Below are 19,368 nucleotides of genomic sequence, written 5' to 3'. Positions count from 1 at the left end.
TTTTAGGTTAGTTCCTTTTTAGATTTTAGATTTTAAAGTTTTTTTTTTTTAATTTTAGAATTTAATTTAATGTAACTTAGATTTAAATTTATTTGTTTATTTTAGTTTAGTTTCAAGTTGCATTAGGTTAGTTAAATTTAGATGTTAAGCTTGGTTAGATTTTAAATTTTTTTTAGATTTAACTTTAAGTTAGCTTTTAATTTTTGTTTTATTTTTATTTTTATTTTTTTTATTTTTTTTTTAATAAAAAAAATAAAAAATATATTAGTTTTATTTTTTTAATGATTAGAATTTAGTTTTAGAATTTTAACTTTTTTTTTAGGATTTTTAATTTCCATAATATAAAAAAAACAAAAAATTGAAAAAGATTTAAAAAATTTTGAAAAATAAAATTTTTGTGGAAAATCAATTTTGCCAGTTTCAGTGGTTTCTCATGTTATATCTTTCATGCTGAATTTTCAAGTCGAGATATGAATACAATATCTGGTTACTGATCTTTGTGGTGGTTTTAAAGAAATCATCTTTTAAGGCACTGGTCTGCTTCATTAATTAAATCCATCACGTGCTTTTATATCGTATCTCGTGTCTCCCAACCAACTGGTCGACAGTTGGTCTTCATCATCCAGGGACTACCCCCCTTAGCCGCGGGAGACAGGCTTAAACGGAGGGATCGGGGATCAGAGTGACAGCCCCCGGTCTGAGCGTTGTCGTGCCAATCCGCGCGACAACAGAACTCATATGCCTTAGCCTCTCCACCAATTTTCATGGCTAGAGCACATCTAATGCTACCAAAAACTAACATCAGAAAGAGGAAGCATCACCCCTTGGTTATATATACCCGCTCATTGTATGAACAAAGGACTTTTCACCTTCGCTCCTCCCACAAGGCATTAGAGAGATCAGCTAGTTCTTTGAGGAGCAAGGAGTGGCTCCAATGTCACACTATTGGGGCTAGTGACGTACATTGTAAACATGTGTCTTGGAACTTTTACTTAATGACAGAAGCCTTTTAAGGCCAGCATGTTCTTCATGCATGGAATATGAATGTTTATAAGACTATTATGTGGACGTTTGTATTTCATGTTTGCTTTCACATGTACTAAGATAGTTGAACTATTTTGGTTATTTTAGTGCTTATCTTATTGAGAATGTGTTGTAATGGTTGTTATATTGCCCCATCCTTGTGGACTATTCCACGGATACTAGACAAATCTTCCTTGTTTGTTGGTTGTAACGACCGTTGCATCCATTGTGGACTATTCCATTAAATGTTAAACGGATCCTTTTAGTTCATGTGTGTCTCTCCCTGGGTGGTACTATTACCTCTCACTTAGAGGCTCACTTTTCCCCCCCTTTGCAATAGAAGAACCTTGACACAGTCGCAACTGCACACTCACCAGGCACACCTCCCTTGCTTTTCAAAGACACCATTCCATCCCTCTCCCATGCTGACAGTTAGAGCCAAGGCATATCTTTGAGATATATGGCAACCAGGTCGATATTCTGAATGGGGCTCCTACACCAAACAATGTGGGGTCTAATTAGGACTTCACATCGGAGAGACCCCTTTGGTTGACAGATTTCCAGCACAGTCAACAAATCCGTACGGATCTGTGCCTGATTCATCGCAGATCTGAGGCGGATCCGCGATTCGGAAATCCAGAATAGCGGATCGGGCCAGTACGGTTTTGAAATTCCAGAAACTATGTTTTCTAGCCCGATCCGCAATTCCAGATTTCCGAACTATGGATCTGGCGGCGGATCCCCCATGAATCCGTACAGGATGTGGATCCCGGTTTAAATCCTAGTTGGGGGGGGGCGTTTCCTACAACAGTGCCTTGTACCAACTTGCTAGAGTCAGTCTGGGCTAGCTTCATCTTCAACTGGTATGACTTCCCCTAATTCGTCCTCGGAGATTTGATCACAAACCTTTCCTTCAATCGTTGTTTCTCCTACAATGGCAACATCGACACTGGGGTTTTGTTTAGCAACTATGTATTTTTATCATCATCATCTTTCGATCTGCAATTTCTTCTTTTCTTTGCCGCTCTGAGGATACCCATGCTCCAACCTGCTCTATTATCTTTGTGAAATTTTTATTATGTTCTTCAAATTTTTGAAGGAATTCTGTGAACAATTTTGCTTGTTGGTTCGAAGACATTTTCTCCAAATAAATGCTTCAGACTAGCAGGAAAACCAGCACTGACACCACCGTAATGTACCTTCTGCTAAACACTTTGCGAACAGAGAAATAAACATAAATAGCATAAATTTTTCAGGAGCACAACCAATAATTTTATTAACTCAATTGGAGGGTTTACGTGCAAATGAGAATTTGGAAATCTGTGATATAGCCTTGTCAACTAATAGACCAAATGCCCAAACAATTCGACCCTAGCAATCAAGATCTGTTCTCTAGCAAATAAATAATGATTTGGTCCCAGCAACAACAGTTTGATCTCCGGTAAATGAACAACAATATAATCTTCAGCAGATGAATACAAACTCAGACCCAACAATAATAATATGACCTTCGAAAAATGAACAATAATATAATCTCCAGCAGATGAATATCAACTCGGCCCTAACAATAATAATATTATCTCCAGCAAATGATCAACAGTGTAATCTCAGGCAGATGAACATCAACTCAGCCCCAACAATAATAATATTATCTCCGACAAATGATCAGCAATATAAAGTTTAAACTTCAATAGATGAATATCAACTCGACCCCAACAATAATATGACTTCAGCAATTTGGCCCAATGTGTCAATGAACTCAACCCTCTGAAATTTCAACCTAGCAACAACAGCTCAATCTTCTAGAAATAATATCAATTCGACCCTTGAGAACTGCTACAGGAATCACCTGCAATTTCAAGCACAAATGGGAAATCTAAATAATTTCCCCGCAATGCCAACTAGGGTGGCAATAAAGTCCACCGAAATTGGTGAGTACCAGCTAGGGTGGCAATGATTTCCACCGAAACTAGTGTAAGAGTCTCGCATGAAGCCCTCAAGAGAAACTCACCTGAGCTCCCAATCAATCAACAAGAAATACTCATAAACCATGATGAATGAGAAATGGCCTTCTCTTCCCCTTTTATAAGATTTTGTCAGATCTTTTCCAATCTTCTAGAAATATCCTTTCATTATTTTATTAATAATCCATTTAGAGCATTTTCCTCCTATTTTCCAAATGACTTTAGCCCCCTTTTACTTACCCCTTAGACAAAAACACTTTTTCATCTTTTATTTAATAAGTGACTTTTTATTACTAGTTAAAGTCACTTTTTATCTTCAGAAAATGCTTAAACTGCCACCATGACCACATCGACCTCCCAAAGCCCATTTTCATCATTATGTTTTGTCAATCTTTTCGCCCCAATGCTAACAAGCTATTACACTAAGGTGTTTCTCCAAGTAATAAGCCCAAAACAACACCTTAAGCATGATTAATTAAAATATGCCCGTTAATAACTTTTTTTATGGAAATCGTCCTAATGCAGTAGAAACAAGGTCAAACTATGCAAAACTGATCCTAATAATGAAAAATGGTAAGCGATCCCAATCGACCCCCATAAAACACCTCAAAACCCTTTGGGCCCACCAATAATGTAATCTTGCTCACGTGACTTGGTTGTTATAAGCTATGGAAATCCTTCCTAATCTCACCACAAGGAAATCCAAAATTTGGGGACATTACAAAGGTAGCGTTGAGCAGTGTTTCCAATGCTTGTCCTCAAAACTATGTCAGCTAAGAAAATGGAGCTAATATATAACCATGGAGATGTAGCTTGTGTAGTAGACAATGTTTTAAAAACCGGAATAGGTGACCAGACCGGTCCACCTAATGAACTGGGTTTCGAACCGGGACTACTCAGGTCTAAACGAACCGGTTTTAAAAGAATACATTAAATAATTAATTGTTAATGAAAAAAAACCATTTTTAAGATTTAAAACCATGATTCCAATCCAATAGAGACAAAATATGCAAATATTCCTCATTTATATACCATGTAAAGGTGAAGATATCAAAATGGCACCGAGTCAAATACATATCATCAACAAAATACATAAGCAATGAGGCTTTAAATGGCCTCTAGAGTGCAAAAACAAAGCCTACAAACTATGGGGTTACTAGCCTACTACAAGTCTACATATATGATAATAGTGATCAGCATTATCATTAGAAACTTATCATGAGTCATCATGATCAAACTTAGTTGATTGAGTCTCAACTCCCAAACTTTGCAACTACTTGAGTGATGTTTTTAAAACCAGAACCGGTGACCTGACCGGTCCACCTAATGAACCGGTTTATCGACCGGAACCGGTCTAATTGGGACTGGTTTGGTCTAAACGAACCGGTTTTAGAAAAATACATTAAATAGTTAAATTTTTAATGAAAAAAACTATTTTTAAGAGTTAAAACCATGATTCCAAGCCAATAGAGACAAAATATGCAAAGTTTGCTCATTTATATACCATGTAAAGGTGAATATATCGAAATGGCACCGAGTGCAATACATATCACCAACAAAATAGCAAAATACATTAGCAATGAGGCTCTAAATGGCCTATAAAGTCCAAAACCAATGTTGCAAGCTATGAGGCCATTGGCCTACTACAATTCTACAGTGTACACATGATCAATCATCAAGTTCATCACCAGTACTAGCCACAGGATCATCATCAAGAGCTACATAGACATCATATGTTTCAGAGTCTGAGGATGCCTCAGCGTGATCTACAACCTCAGTAGCAATGCCACCAATAACAATAGAAGTGGACCTAATGGAAGCACGAGTTTGTCGACCTACACGACTAGTGCCTTCCATTGGTTCTTTGCCTTTCCTTGATGCCGCCACTGATCCTGGTTCTGATGCTGCCTCAAAATCTGCTTCATCCCTCGCTAAAGCCATGTCGATATCAAAATCACCTCAAACACAGGATCTTCAGTCTCCTCCACCCATTCTGATGTTGGATCAATATCATCCAACACAATGGGATCTAGAACAGGTGCTTTGTTCATCATTTGATTCCTCCTAAGTTGAAGGTTGTATTGCACGAAAACAAGATCATTTAACCATTTTTGTTCCTTAAAGGCTTGGATAGGGTGTTTTTGGAGGGAAAGCACCCTTAATTTCCCTCTAAAACCCCTAAACTACCTTGGAAAAGCCGCACTATGGATCGTCGGTGGGCATGGCAAATAACCAGCCGGTTTAGGACCGGTTAGGTCAAATTTTCCACCACACAACCTATTAAACTGGGTTTTTTCACCGATTCCAACCGATGGGCCTACTAACCGACCGGTTAGACCGGTAACTGGTTAGCTAGGCCGGTTTTTAAAACTATGCTTGAGTCACAAACTTCTCTATTGGTTCAATGACTTGAGTCTCAAACTTCTGAAGGTATTCTGCCCTAATATGCCCTATTGAGTCATTTGGTGTTTCACATGGCTTTACATGTCCTCCTATCCCAGCCAAGTGTTGCTTGAACCTGTTAATACCCCCTCCAATAGATTTTTGGCAATATTTGCAGATCATTTTGCCATTAATCATATCACAATGAGCCCATGCAGTATCCTTGGCTTTTGGAGGCATGATGACCAGTGTTGCAGGAACCCCCCCCCCCACGGATCAAAAGCCCGATCCGCAATCCGTACGGATCCGTGGGGGATCCGCCCTCCGAAACACGGATTGGGCTAAAAAATGTGGTTCCTGCCATTTCGAAACCTTACGGCATTTAGGTTTTTTCCGATCCGCGTTTCGGTTTTTGGGATCCGTGTTTCGATTTTTTGGAAACACATTTCACTTTTTCCAAAACGCATTTCGTGTGGAGATAATTGAGCAACTATATGCTTAGCACTGGTCCATTTGGGAGCATGAATGCAATTAGCGATTCTAGGATGATGATGATCGAGTTGAGATGCCACGCCCATCTGATCCCTTGGTTCCTAGGTTCCATGGTTCAACACCAACAGCAGGGGGTTCATCTTCATCAGTTTCAGTGCCACAACTTCCACAGGCACCATCTTCTTCATTGCCACCACATGGAGGCCCGCCACCACGTTCTCTTCGTGGTGGAAGGAGGAGAGATTAGTATATATATTCACAATTTACTACTTTTGTCATAGATTAATCATTAGACTTGTAGGCTTGTGAATTTGAACCTTTTTGTCTTGGCGGTGACCAAGTGACCTATTTTGTAAACATTATTATTTGAATTTTGGACATGACAAATGTTGATAGTTGCTCACTTGCTAGATAAATCATAATATGCTCTATGTTTTATGTTTTATAATATGCTTAAATGTTTTATGTTTTATAATATGCTTAAAAATTTGATGTATGTTTGTAATTGCTAGAATATAGATGGTTGATGCTCGAATAATTAATCATTGATGTACATACTAGTAATTACAATGGAATCATGGATGCCATATCTATCTTGATTTATGCAAAAATATGCATGTTTTCATGTCTTCTACAACTAATTTGGTATTTGGGATGTTTATTTTGAATATAAATGCAAAAAATATATAAAATATATATATATATAGCAGACGCTTCGCTTCCTAGATTTTTGGAAAATGACGCTTTCGGGTCCCCGCTTCATGCAACATTGATGATGACTACTACTTAGCTCAAACTCTCTGTTGTTCCACTACTCTAGCAAAAACTCAACACTCTCCAAGCTCCCAATCAAACTCACAAAAACTCCAAATGAGATGTGTGAGGCAAATGAGGGGGTTCAGCTCCTTTTAAAAGCTTGGAGAGGGTGTTTTTGAAGGGAAATAACCCTTATTTCCCTCCAAAACACCCTACAAACTTGGAAAACCATGTTGCATGGGTCCTCCACAGCCTTGGCAGCTAACAAGCCGGTTAGGACCGGTTTTTCCCTTTTTGGTCAAAATGAAGGGTCAAACCGGGTTTTTCTGCCAGTTTGACCAGGTGGGCTAGCTAACCAGCCGATTTGACCAGTTACCGGTTCAAACCGACTGGTTTTGAAAACACTGGTAGTAGAATATTTAATCACAAAACAGAAATCGACAAGCAGCAACCAATAGTATTTTGGTACTAAGTGTAACAAAAACGTTGAGGTTGATGCACTTTCTAGGAGACCAGCCACATGCTCACTTAGGGATATCACCAGAGATTGGAAATCCCACCTCTTGGTAGAATATTCCAAAATTAATTTATACTTGCTAATTGATGGATGGTCTCATCCAGGATGACAGGTACAGGATAGAGGATGAAGTCAAATTCTACAAGGATAGGATATATTTGATTCCTGATTCTACACTCAAGAAGGAAATCTTGAATGTTGTACATGATCCACAGCTAGCAACACACCAATGACTCTTCGAGACATACAACTAGATTAGAGAAAAGCTTTCTTGGGAGGGCCTCAAGGATGATGTGTTGAGGCACACAAAAGGGTGCATTACTGGTCAACAGAACAAGCCTAGGCACACTCCTGTGTACTGCAACAGCACGATGAGGATACCGAAGGGGGAAGGCAATGCTTGTGACCATTTCTAAGGTAGAATTATTACAGCCGAGTCCCTTAAAGGTGCCCACATGCCTCTGAGATAAGGCCGCATTTCTCTGTTTTTTGAGACAGGGTCGAGCCCTAATTTGGTTGCTGGTCTGTGATCAAGGTTTGGGCATCAAATTAAGGCTGAGCTGCTTGAATGAAAGCGCAGGGATAGAAGGCTTGATAGAGGAGGTCTAGCCACAGGGTGCCCTAACCAGGGCAGAAACTTCAGAGATAAAGTGTGCACAGAGAAGAGTTTTATGAGCAGAAGATTGGATGTCCCAAAAAGGTATGAGTTTTCCTTTTGTATTTTGATGAATACTAAGTGTAGAAGGTCCAGTTTGGACAGTCGTTTATGGCAGCTAGTTTACAGTTTAATGGGCTGGTTATGAAAGCCCTTAGTTTAGTCCCTTGTGAAGGGCAATAAGGTATGATGTTTATGAGGCCTCTCTAAGGTCTGTTGGGAGATCATTACAAGCCCACTTGACCAGCTCTGTGTGAAGTATTTAAGTGCCCTAGTCATCAGTAATGTATGACAGTAAGCTTGTGATATATGGCAGAGACATCATCAGTAATGTATGACAGTAAGCTTGTGATATATGGCAGAGACATCATCAATAATGTATGACAGTAAGCCTGTGATATATGGCAGAGACATCATCAGTAATGTATGGCAGTATCCTTTATGACAGTGACATATATAGCATTGTCCTTTATGACAGTGATGTATGGCATGTCCTTGTGACTGTAATGCATGGCAGCAGCCTTTATGACATTGATGTATGGTGTGTCCTCGTGACAGTGATGTATGGCAGTATGGCAGTGATGATTATAATTGTGATGACAGTGATATGATCATGACAGAGATATAAGCTACCTTCGTTGATATGGAGGCAGCCCTATGATCCATCAGAGGTCTTGTGAAGGACTCCTTAATAGTCTTGTCTTTTGCCATCTTATGAGGATCCGGTACGATCCAGGGTTGGCCCTAGGAGGCCTAATGTGATTGATGGTGAAAGACCAGTGTTTCATTCTTATTGTACTTTGTATCTCAGTTGAACATTTGATGAATATCTAAGAAGAAGAATTCATTTTTGGATTTTCCCCCTTGTGGGGTTTTGCCTTGGACTTCGACCAAAAATCCTGGTGTCTCTTTTGTGTATATTTTTCTTCTAATGTTTCTTACTGTTCCGCTGCATTGTTAATGTTAATGTTCTCTCTACACAATTGTTTATGATGATATGGGGTAAATATAATGTGAAAATGTTGAAAAAGTTTAAAAATGGAATTATCTACAGCAGAGAACTATCTAACCCTAAAATTAACACTATCCCAATTTGTTAGGTTCATTGAGCTAGCCAATTTTGACACCTTGCACATTTTCTAGGGGAATATGACATTTTCAAAACCATATCCCAATCAAAGGTTTAGAACATGCATGTATTAGTGCCAAAGCTGCTCGCTAGATTTTATGTCAAAGTTTGAGAAGTTTTCCATTTTAAAGAATTTCTTTTGATTTTTTCAATACTCAAATCTGATTTCAAACCCTGTGACTTAGCTCACATATACTGAAATTTTATTTTAGAATAGTAGAGTCTGGTGCTTCCCACAGTAAAGTAGATAAATTGTATTCAAAAGAAATTGAAGTTGCTATTGATAGAGTTATTCCCAACAATTAGAATAAATAAGTGTTCTATCACAATACAACTGTAAATTGGGTTAACCTCTTTAATGTGACTTCGGTCGTTTTCATGTAAATATCTCCCTTGTTCCCTAAACTGAACCTTCACAATGGTTAGAGGCAGACAATGGTGATAGATTAACTTACATGTCAAAAGTTTGAAAGAGAAGACGTAAAATGCGTGCTTCAACACAGAAACTCTGCAAAGACATCCCAAGTTGTCTCCATGAGAAAAGCAATATCTTGAAGAAATACAAATCTAGAAGTTAGAAGCAGCAATCTACAAGAATGAAAACCATGCACGTAATATTCCACTATGATCCCCAATCTAACAAGTTTAATACTATGTGCTTACCCTCAAAATTTCAAGCACCATTATCCGATGCCATAATGGCAAGTCGAGACTTGTGATTTTAACCAGCATGCTTAGGAAAACCTGCAATTGTGACAAACAAATATCTCCTTGTCAGCAAACATAGAAATCTTCATCTGTGAAGTCATGTAAATATCTTAAGATTCAACCTTACAGGCCACAATCAATGGCTTAAGCTTTAACTAATGGCTTAACTATGTTATAAAACAGTTATCATTAGCCTGCTTAACCTAAGAAATTCACAGAAAGTTGTTTTTACTTGAATGGTTTACAAATTTCCTAATCAAATTGAAAATATTCAGCAAATATCATTTAAGCCTTGTTTGCTTATTTTGTTTGAAACACACTTTCCTTTGTTATTATGCTCAGCTCTTTCTAACCTGGCTGAAGTCTTTTTGAAAATGTTTGAATTTTTACGGTTTTACATCTCCCATTACAAGAGTCTTGGTCTCCTTTTATTGATTCATCTCCATATGGGTGCAACCAAAAAATTATATATAATAGACTTGAGACACGTCACACACCAGAATTCCCTTTAATACCTATGTTGCATGAGCTTCCGGAATGGGGCAACAAAGGGGACAGTGCCCAGAACAGCTAAAGCATGCCCCAAAATTTTCCAAAGGGCAGTGGGTTGGGAATGACAATAATATATAGATAAACAAAAATATAAAAAAACTGCAATAAAACAGATTGCAACCTGCACTTATACAATCACCGGTGACAAGTCTCAGAGGATTACACTTTGAGGTTAGAGTCAAATCATGACTAACATTTGCAAATGTAACAAGCCAGAATACTGACTGAATATTCCATTCAAGTCCATGAGAAACCACCACAAGTTTATGTACATGATTCACATTTAAACACTTGGTTATGGTCCATTGAACACATCTAGCCTTATACACACATTAAACTCATCCCTCTCAAATCATTCAAAGCAAATGCTCGTTAATATCTCCATTAATAAAGATACCTACAAAGTCAAGAAAACTATACACACCTCTTTAGGAATAGATGAGCCTCATGTGATATGAATTCTCCAAACTAATGTCAAAGTGACACCATTATCATAATGCACAAATAGTCAAATGGTTGCAACTAACCTCAGTGTTGTAAGGGGTTCCATCCACTCAACCATACAAAATTCCCAATCACTTTTTAACTCAACAAGAAAGCTACAAGACAAGGGACATCCAGGGGTCCAAAAAGAAACAAGGCATGTGGGGATAGTCCCTAAAAGTCCCCTAAATTTTGCTTGGATCATAGGAATAGTGCCCATAAAAGTTCCCAATAGAGTCCCCAAGCATTTCACAATATTTCCTCCCAAGTCCCTCAAATGAAAAACCAACCAAAACATGGGTTTTAACGGTGGGGACAGGTCCCCATGCAACACAATTCAATTACCCATCTACCATATATAATTTTTTGAAAATGTCTTATATTAAAAAGGAGATATTTACAAATTTGACAATAAAAGCACAAGCATGTATACAATGGTGTCTCATATCCTTTTCAACAATGCCATTAAAGAAGAAATAAAGTCAAAATAAGCTAAGGCTTATAGGGCATCCTTAAATAGAAGTAACATCTGGAGGACAATTGCATACATACCTCTTCTCACCAAGTATAACAAAAAGATTAAACCAAACTAACCGCATCAAAGAAAACATACTTGCATAGTAACTTTCAGTGAGTAAACACTGCAATAATTCTAACCGCAATCCCATATGTTGATGATGAGAGAAAGTACTATGGATCAAGAGTCGCCAAATAATGTTGCTCGTCAATGGAGCCGCCCTTGAAACATGATAATTAAGGAAAGGACACTCCGCTAAGATATACATATGGGACCTGTTGACCACTGGAGTGGCACCTGATGATTATATGAAGACTTCATGCCCAAGGATGATCCAGAGGACACTTGTACCATCAAATATCATCAGTCAACAGAGTTTTTTAACTCTACTTCTATCTTCTCATCATCTTTCTTGTACTCAGATTCCACATCCTGCAGGGAATTGTAATAAGTGATACTAGTAATGATGAGTTTTTGAATGTGTAACAGGCCTAGGATGTTGGGACTCGATTAGCAAACGAGTACACTTTGGAGTGTTTTTTTTATCTGGTTAATTATCCCTTATGTTTCAGAGGCAGATAATTTTTTGGGTTTTTTCACTCACTTTTTAGTATTTACCCCAAAGTCAGGGTGATGGTTTGAAGGTTGAGCCCCCTGACGCATATTAGTGTCTAGAGTCGATGTATATTGCCATACTAGATCACACAAAAGATTTCGTGGAATTTGGCTAGGTTTAAGAAGGGTTTTTTAATAATTAAAAATTTTCCACAAAACGGGATTTTTTAATTATTTTCAATGTAATGATGTAAATAAGTGGCCTTAGGAAATGTTTGGGGCGTGTGACTAGTGACTACTTGAAATTCATCCTCAGAGACACAGCATTATCCTAAGACCCACTTAGGGAGTCAAAAAACGACTTATAGTCCCTCAAAAGCCGATTTTCCTAATGACAGTGGCAAATATGAGGAAAAAATTCAATAATTGGAAGAAAAAAAATTAAATTTTTCCAAAGTCAAACAAGTGACATGGCAATTCCAGTGATGGTCAAAGGTGATGTGGCAATCATGTGGGGCCCACCAAGCAAGCCACAACTCAAGTCAAAGTGTCAAGTCAAAGTCAAATTTCCAAGTAAATAAAGTCAAAGAGGGCCCATGAATTTCCAAGTCGTGAGGCAAAAGTGAAAACACAAGAAACTTATGTAATATATTTGATTTAATTCATTAAGCCAAAGTATAAAGTGCAAAGTATAAGTGGATGGGCATAGACCCCACCTTCCTCCTTGTGTACGCATAAGTTGGGAAATTTGCACATGTCAAATTAAAAGGCACATGCTAGACTGATCTACATATACAAGTCAACACAACAGCAAAGCATATCAGCGTATGGCATGGATTTGATCGAGATTATTGGGGAGTATGTCTCCACTTAACTCCACACATGTACGTACCTCTAATTCATTACCACAAGCAGCCAACTCATACAGCAGATCAACCTCAACGCTGGCAGCTTCCACGCAGTTTAGAGGCAGCCAAACGCACAACACTCAAAGCAGGTTATATGCAGATTTATGGGACAGATTGGAAGGTTCATTCAACGCATAAATTAAGGAGTGTGTCTCCACTATTCTACACCCATCCATCCATGTGTATAAAGCTAGCTACTTCAGCCCCTACATACATTAGACTTGGCAGCCACATGCAGTTTACACAGTAGTCTACAAACAGCAGTTTGAGGGTGGATCGTTGGATTGATTTGCAGTGTGGTTACACCACGAGTTTTGCTAAGAGTCGAGTGGGGGACAGACTGCCACTTGGAATCTAAGTTTTGCTTTGGGATTGTCAATCTCAGCCATTTGTCATTGCATTGGTCATTGGGATTTGCTTCCATAGTTCTATATAATAGAGCCTTGAACTCTCATTTGTATCAATTAAAAACGAGCTATTGTGCTTGGGGAATCATTGTTCTTATGTACACTTATGTTCTATTGCAATAAAAGACTTTGGGGTTTCACATATGAGGTGTTGTTCTTGTTGAGCAAGGTAATATCTTGATCATTGTGTTTCATTTTCTACTTATGCTATTGTGTTCATTAGTTTCCATCATACTTTTAAAGAATTATTAATGTGCAGCGATCTCACATTGGCATTTGGTTTTGAGAGTTTGCTCTAGATAAAGTTTTAGTTGATTTTCCAATAAATCTCTAAGATCTCTTTATCATTGTATTTCTTTTAACCCATGTGGATCTAATGTTTATTCGAAGTTGTGTAGAGACTGTAATGTTCCTAAACAGGAATGTAGGTGATATACAAAGCATGCAAACAATCCAACAATTAGAAAAACGAAATATACATTAAGCACCCATGGAAACACTGGAAATAGAGAACTATTGAGCCATTTTATTACTTCTTCAGGAGAAAATACAATAGTAAAATAGAATGGTGCATCTGGGCTTGTCTCAATGCACAAGCATGACAAAACCCAGGTGAGAAAATGTTGAACAGAAGGCTACTACAACTACTGCACCAAACTGAACTGTGCTGCCCCAGAAAACTACTCTGTCCGCTGACTTCGAAGGGCTAGAAACAATGCTTCCCATGCTCTTAAAATTATGAGATTTCAGCTCCTTGCTCTTTGGCCTAAACCTAGAAAAACCCACGAAGGAATTAGCCAAATGTTGACCTCGGAATTTTGGCCCAAATTCCCCTTAGCTCCTCTAACTGCTGGATAAGTTGGGACCCTTGTTTGACCCCTTAGCTCTGCTGAGAAAATTCTATAAAATTAGGAGTGTGATCCTTGCCCAAAACCCAAAAAAACCCAGAAAGGGTTTCCCTTGGTTCCAACCTTCAAAAATTGACCTTTCACAGCTTGGCCCTCCTCCAATTTCGAATTTTGTTGTTGTGACTGATCCTGTCAATCTTTGCTCTCCCAACTCTAGCAATCCTCCTCAAATGGCCCTCCAAGTGATCTCCTACTTCTCCCGGCCAGCTCCAGCTCTACAATTCCTTCCTCCAACTCCCACGTGAGCCTAGTGATGGCTCTCTGCGCAGGCCCCGAGTAACTGTAAATCAAACTACTGGGATGTTGGCTCTGTTGGCTCCAAAACTCACAAGAAAGGTTGGTCTTTGTTGCTCTCCGAATTCTCTAACTCTCCCGGCAAATGCTTGGTCACTGATAGCTCCAAACTCCCCCTGTGTATTCTCCAACTAGCTAGAAATACGCACCCCCTGTTGTGGTTGAATGGTAGTGTTGTAACACACTCCCGAAACTCCTGAAATAGTTATGGAACTGCCTCTCTAGGACGGGCATGGATGGTCCCCCGAAGTAGAGGTTGAATCTCCCGCTTGAGAGATTCGTCGAAAAACAGTCGGTTGTCTCAGCTAAACAGCAGAGAAAACAGTCAAGTAATTTTGATTGCAAGTTGTAAGAATGAATCCAAATGAGAGCTCTCTCCTCCTTTTATCTTTGTGGGCCTTCCTTGCCTCATGTGGGCCCCTCCATCCAGCACTTCGAATTCCCTCCAAGCCATTCAAATGGCCTAGTTCGAATTCCCACGTGGGTGGCCCCCACCTTCCACTAACAACCAAATTAAGTCGAATTTCCTCCTAAGTCCCTAAGTCGAAAATGCTAGGTTCTTTCCCTTAGCCAAAATTGTGCAAAAATGTGTGGAAACACCCTGTTACAAATGTGTTTGAGAAGGGACATGACAATCCTCCCCTCCCAAATGTTGCTTGCCCTCAAGCAACCTCAAAGTTGGGTGCTCCAAAATGTGTCCACCCTCCTAGGTGGCATGCTCATCCGATAAGCTCCTCAAATGCACCAAAAATCGTTTGTCCTCAAGCAATGCCTAAGCAAGCATCCTCTCTAACTGTTGCTCCCCACTGTCACTGCAAAATGTGTCAAGGTCCCAAATGTGCCACTGGATCGTGCCTGACCTCTGCATTGTCCTGATATGAAAGAATCCTTCAATACTAGGATCCTAGGCAATCCTGTCCAACATGAAGCTCCCCTCACTCCACTCATTATCCTGCCCGGTGCAAGTACTAGAAGTCCCCTGCTCCATCACTCACTAACGGCCAATGGAAGATCTGTATGATCTCCCCCTATAGTAGCCAGTGCATCCCTAAAGGTTATTGAAATGTGAAGAGTTGTGATGCCCCAGTTCCCTGCTAGTCCCATAGTGGTGCCACCATGCTGACGCTACGCTACTCTGACTATGACATACTCCCCATCGTGCGTAGACAGTATCCTCCCCTCTTGAGGCCTAGTGGCGAAAAATCTATGACAATCAAGCTCATCCTGCTCGAGCATCTCCATGATGCCAATATCTACCCCTCCACTGCCAATCTCAAGTCTGCCTTGCCAAGCAGTGGAGGTTTCAATGATCCCCCATGTGTCAAACCCAAAGTGAACTAGATCATCCTCTGCCATGACCCTGCTCGTCACAAAGTGGAGTGATCTGCCCGCCAACCGGATCCCCGGATTCCCCAAACATATGGGGAGCTCATAACTCCCACTCCTCACAGGATGTCGTTGCGTAACATCGTTACCAGCTAGAACCCATCTGGCCCTCATCTCTGATCCCTGTATGTATTCCTTGGGTGGACCCCAAGTATAAGGAGCAGGTCTCATGCCTGTGAACCTACCCTGCTCCTCCCAGACCACGCAATGAAATCCGCTATCCCAACTCCTGATGATACACCTTGACACTGCTCGGAGTCTGGGTACCCTCCTGTAGACGAAGTCTACCATCCACCGTCCCTCAAGTGTGAGCTCAGGGGTGGAATATATGCTACCTCGACTATCAACCACGCCATCCCTAAGCCTGTATCCGACAGCTCGTGCACCTACCAAGGGTCTCAACTAAAGAGTCTCCTCCCGACTCATGGCACACGGTGTCTCATCCAACTGTCTAGGGTGAGCCTCCCATACCCTGCTGCCTGAATGGAGAGTGTCAAGGGGAAACAACCAAACCCTCTGTGACTGTAAGCAACATTGGAGGATGATGGGAGGGTATGTCCCAAATGGTATGATCAAAATTCTAACTAAATGCCCAAGAGTGATCCTACAGACGACACTCTCTCTACCTCGGATCTACTGATAACTCCCTCGAAGCCCTTTCTCCACTAAGCATGGTGTCCCCAGATGCTCAACAATGTCCTCATTGATCCTAGGTGAGTTGCATCCAACGGTACACCTAATGCCCCTGTCCATATGCCTCCTTGGAGGCAACGCCCCAAGAGCTTGTTGCGCCGCGCCATGCGTCACTACACACCACCAAGCAAAACCGCATTCCTCGACATGCCACTGTATGTCGCAACCTGTCCCTGTAGACCACTGGATACCCCCGCTACAGCTACGACATCCTGTACCATCCTGTGTCCCGCTTATGTCACTGCATCGGTCACTCCCCGCATGTACTCAATGCGATGTGAGGCACACCCCACAACGTAGTCCAACATACTACATCACACCACCATGCATCTCCATGCCCACTTGTAGACCACTACTCAACGCTAGATGCTCCCACACATCCCTGGATGTGATGGCCTAGAGCTATGTCTCTATGTGTCAAGCCACACCTGATCAATATCATCACCTCCACCATCGCATCACTATCCCCGTCGATGAATTGATCTTCTCTCCAAATCCCCCCTGAGGGATCCGAGAAGTGACTCTCCCCGTGTCAGCAGTGATGCCACCACTGCTCTGCTCCTCTGCATCCTTTGTGCCCCATACAAAAGTGAGGAGTCCCCAGCTCCATACAAGGCACCATCCGGTGGCCTGCCAATGCCACCTCCTCCAACAAACTCTTGCCAGAGTATGTTGATCACCCAGTGATCACGTGTACAAATGCCATACCAAGAAAACCAAAAGAGTATGTCCATAAACTGGTCGACCACTGGTGCTGACCGAGACTCCCCTAGCGAATGTGCACGCTCAACTGCTAGGTCAACTGCACCATCTCGGTTGTAGTCAACCGGCATACCTGGGAAATGATAGGTACTCCCATCCTGAACCCAATGCCATTCTACGTTGTCGGTATCCCCAGTGCCTGGAAGCTCCTGCTAAGCTTCACCCGGGTCCACCGCCATCTCCATAACCCACTCCACCGGGTACCAACTCAGAATCTCTCGCCATCCAACCCTAAGAGAGGGATCGAATGCACGAACTCCAGCACATAGAACAACCTCAACATGCGGGTGTTGCACCCTGTGCAACTCAAGTCGTCTCATCTCACTATCCTGGTCAATACACACAATCTGACTAGGTAGCTTTGTTTCCGTCTGTCCAATGGACCAAGGTAACCTAACAATGCTGCCAACCTCATCTTATGTTTGCCTGAAGAGGGATGCTCTCATGCTCCAAAGTGCACTCTAGCTGCATTAGTAGGGAATCCAACTGCTCCCCAACGTGAGTCAATTTGGACGTGGACTCGGCACACACTGCTCTCATGCCCTCCATCTCCTCGTTTTGTTGCATAATTGCCTCTCACATTAACTCGGTCTTCCTTTTTAATGCTAGAAGGTCGGCCTGAAACTCATGGAACTCTCGTGGGCATGTATCACCTGTAAACTCGGTCACGGCTCCAGATACCTCAGCAATTGTTGGCATCTCGTCCATGGGTGGCACCCCTTCAACAGATGGCTCTATGTGTGTAGGTTCTATCCTCTCCACCAAGGTGTCAACTGGGGTTATCAAAGAGGTCTCTAATAAAGGTGACTCCTGCGCCACACCGGGTATATCGATGTGCTCCTCACCATCCTTTGGGATCTCAACATCATGCTCAACCTCCTCCTTAGGCTCCTGATATCTGAAGCCAAGTCCCCACCAGCAAAAGTGCCCCTTGGTTTCACCCTCTAACAGTCTCTGTCATGCCTGCTCCCTTTCAAGAGATTTGGTGCCTTGATCTGGTAGACTTTTCCCACATGATGTAGATGGTTGCACCCCCACGGCTTGCACACCTCTCACGTCTATGTTGTAAGGATGAGGATGGGTTTGGTCTATCCCCATCCTCAACTGGGCCAACCTCTCATCATCCTAATGAATTCTACCCCAAAATTTTTGCATACTGGATTTGCCTTGAGCCATGGGTTTGTCTAATTCTAATATTTCCCACAGGCTGAGCCAAGATTATAGCTCTGATACCAATGTAATGTTCCTAAACAAGAATGTAGGTGATATACAAAGCATACAAACAATCTCGCAATCAAAAAAACGAAATATACATTAAGCACCCATGGAAACACTGGAAATAGAAAACTATTGAGCCATTTTATTACTTCTTCAGGAGAAAATACAATAGTAAAATAGAATGGTGCACCTGGGCTTGTCTTAATGGACAAGCATGACAAAACCCAGGTGAGAAAATGTTGAACTAGAGGCTGCTACAACTGCTGCACCAAACTGAACTGCGTTGCCCCAGAAAACTGCTTTATCTGCTGACTTCGAAGAGCTGGAATCAATGCTTCTCGTGCTCATAAAATTATGAGATTTCAGCTCCTTGCTCCTTAGCCTAAACTCGGAAAAACCCACGAAGGAATTGGCCAAATGTTGACCTCGGAACTTTGGCCCAAATTCCTCTTAGCTCCTCTAACTGTTGGTTGAGTTGGGACCCCTGTTTGATCCCATAACTCTGCCAAGAAAATTCTATAAAATTAGGAGTGTGATCCTTGCCCAAAACCCAGAAAAACCCAGAAAGAGTTTCCCTTGGTTCCAACCTTCAAAAATTGACCTTTCATAGCTTGGCCCTACTCCAATTTCGAATTTTGTTGCTGTGACTGATCATGTCAATCTCTGCTCTCCCAACTCTAGCAATCCTCCTCAAATGGCCCTCCAAGTGATCTCCTACTTCTCCGGCCAGCTCCAGCTCTACAATTCCTCCCTCCAACTCCCACGTGAGCCTAGTGATGGCTCTCTGCGCAGGCCTCTCTGCGCAGGCCCCGAGTAACTGTAAATCAAACTGCTGGGATGTTGGCTCTGTTGGCTCCAAAACTCACAAGAAAGGTTGGTCTTTGTTGCTCTCTGAATCCTCTAACTCTCCCGGCAAATGCTTGGTCACTGATAGCTCCAAACTCCCCCTGTGTATTCTCCAACTAGCTAGAAATACGCACTCCCTGTTGTGGTTGAATGGTAGTGCTGTAACACACTCCCGAAACTCCTGAAATACTTATGGAACTGCCTCTCTAGGGC

General features: G+C 41.2%; 1 protein-coding gene across 2 annotated transcripts in view; it reads right to left on the bottom strand.

Moving 5' to 3' along the window:
• The window catches only part of LOC149205703 (uncharacterized), a 392,500-nt gene that overhangs the window by 308,567 nt on the left and 64,565 nt on the right, over positions 1-19,368 (bottom strand). For both annotated transcript variants that reach the window (XM_089395141.1, XM_089395142.1), the window contains exons 9-10: positions 9,582-9,662; positions 9,374-9,426 (exon numbers count right to left, since the gene is read on the bottom strand). In XM_089395141.1, the coding sequence (XP_089251267.1) occupies positions 9,374-9,426; positions 9,582-9,662 (134 nt within the window). The remainder of the gene's footprint in view (positions 1-9,373; positions 9,427-9,581; positions 9,663-19,368) is intronic.

Source organism: Pinus tabuliformis, chromosome 1_2, assembly GCF_031772625.1.
Source record: "Pinus tabuliformis cultivar Carrire ecotype Pingquan chromosome 1_2, CPIR1, whole genome shotgun sequence".
Taxonomy (NCBI): domain Eukaryota; kingdom Viridiplantae; phylum Streptophyta; class Pinopsida; order Pinales; family Pinaceae; genus Pinus; species Pinus tabuliformis.
This window is presented reverse-complemented; position numbering and strand designations above follow the sequence as displayed.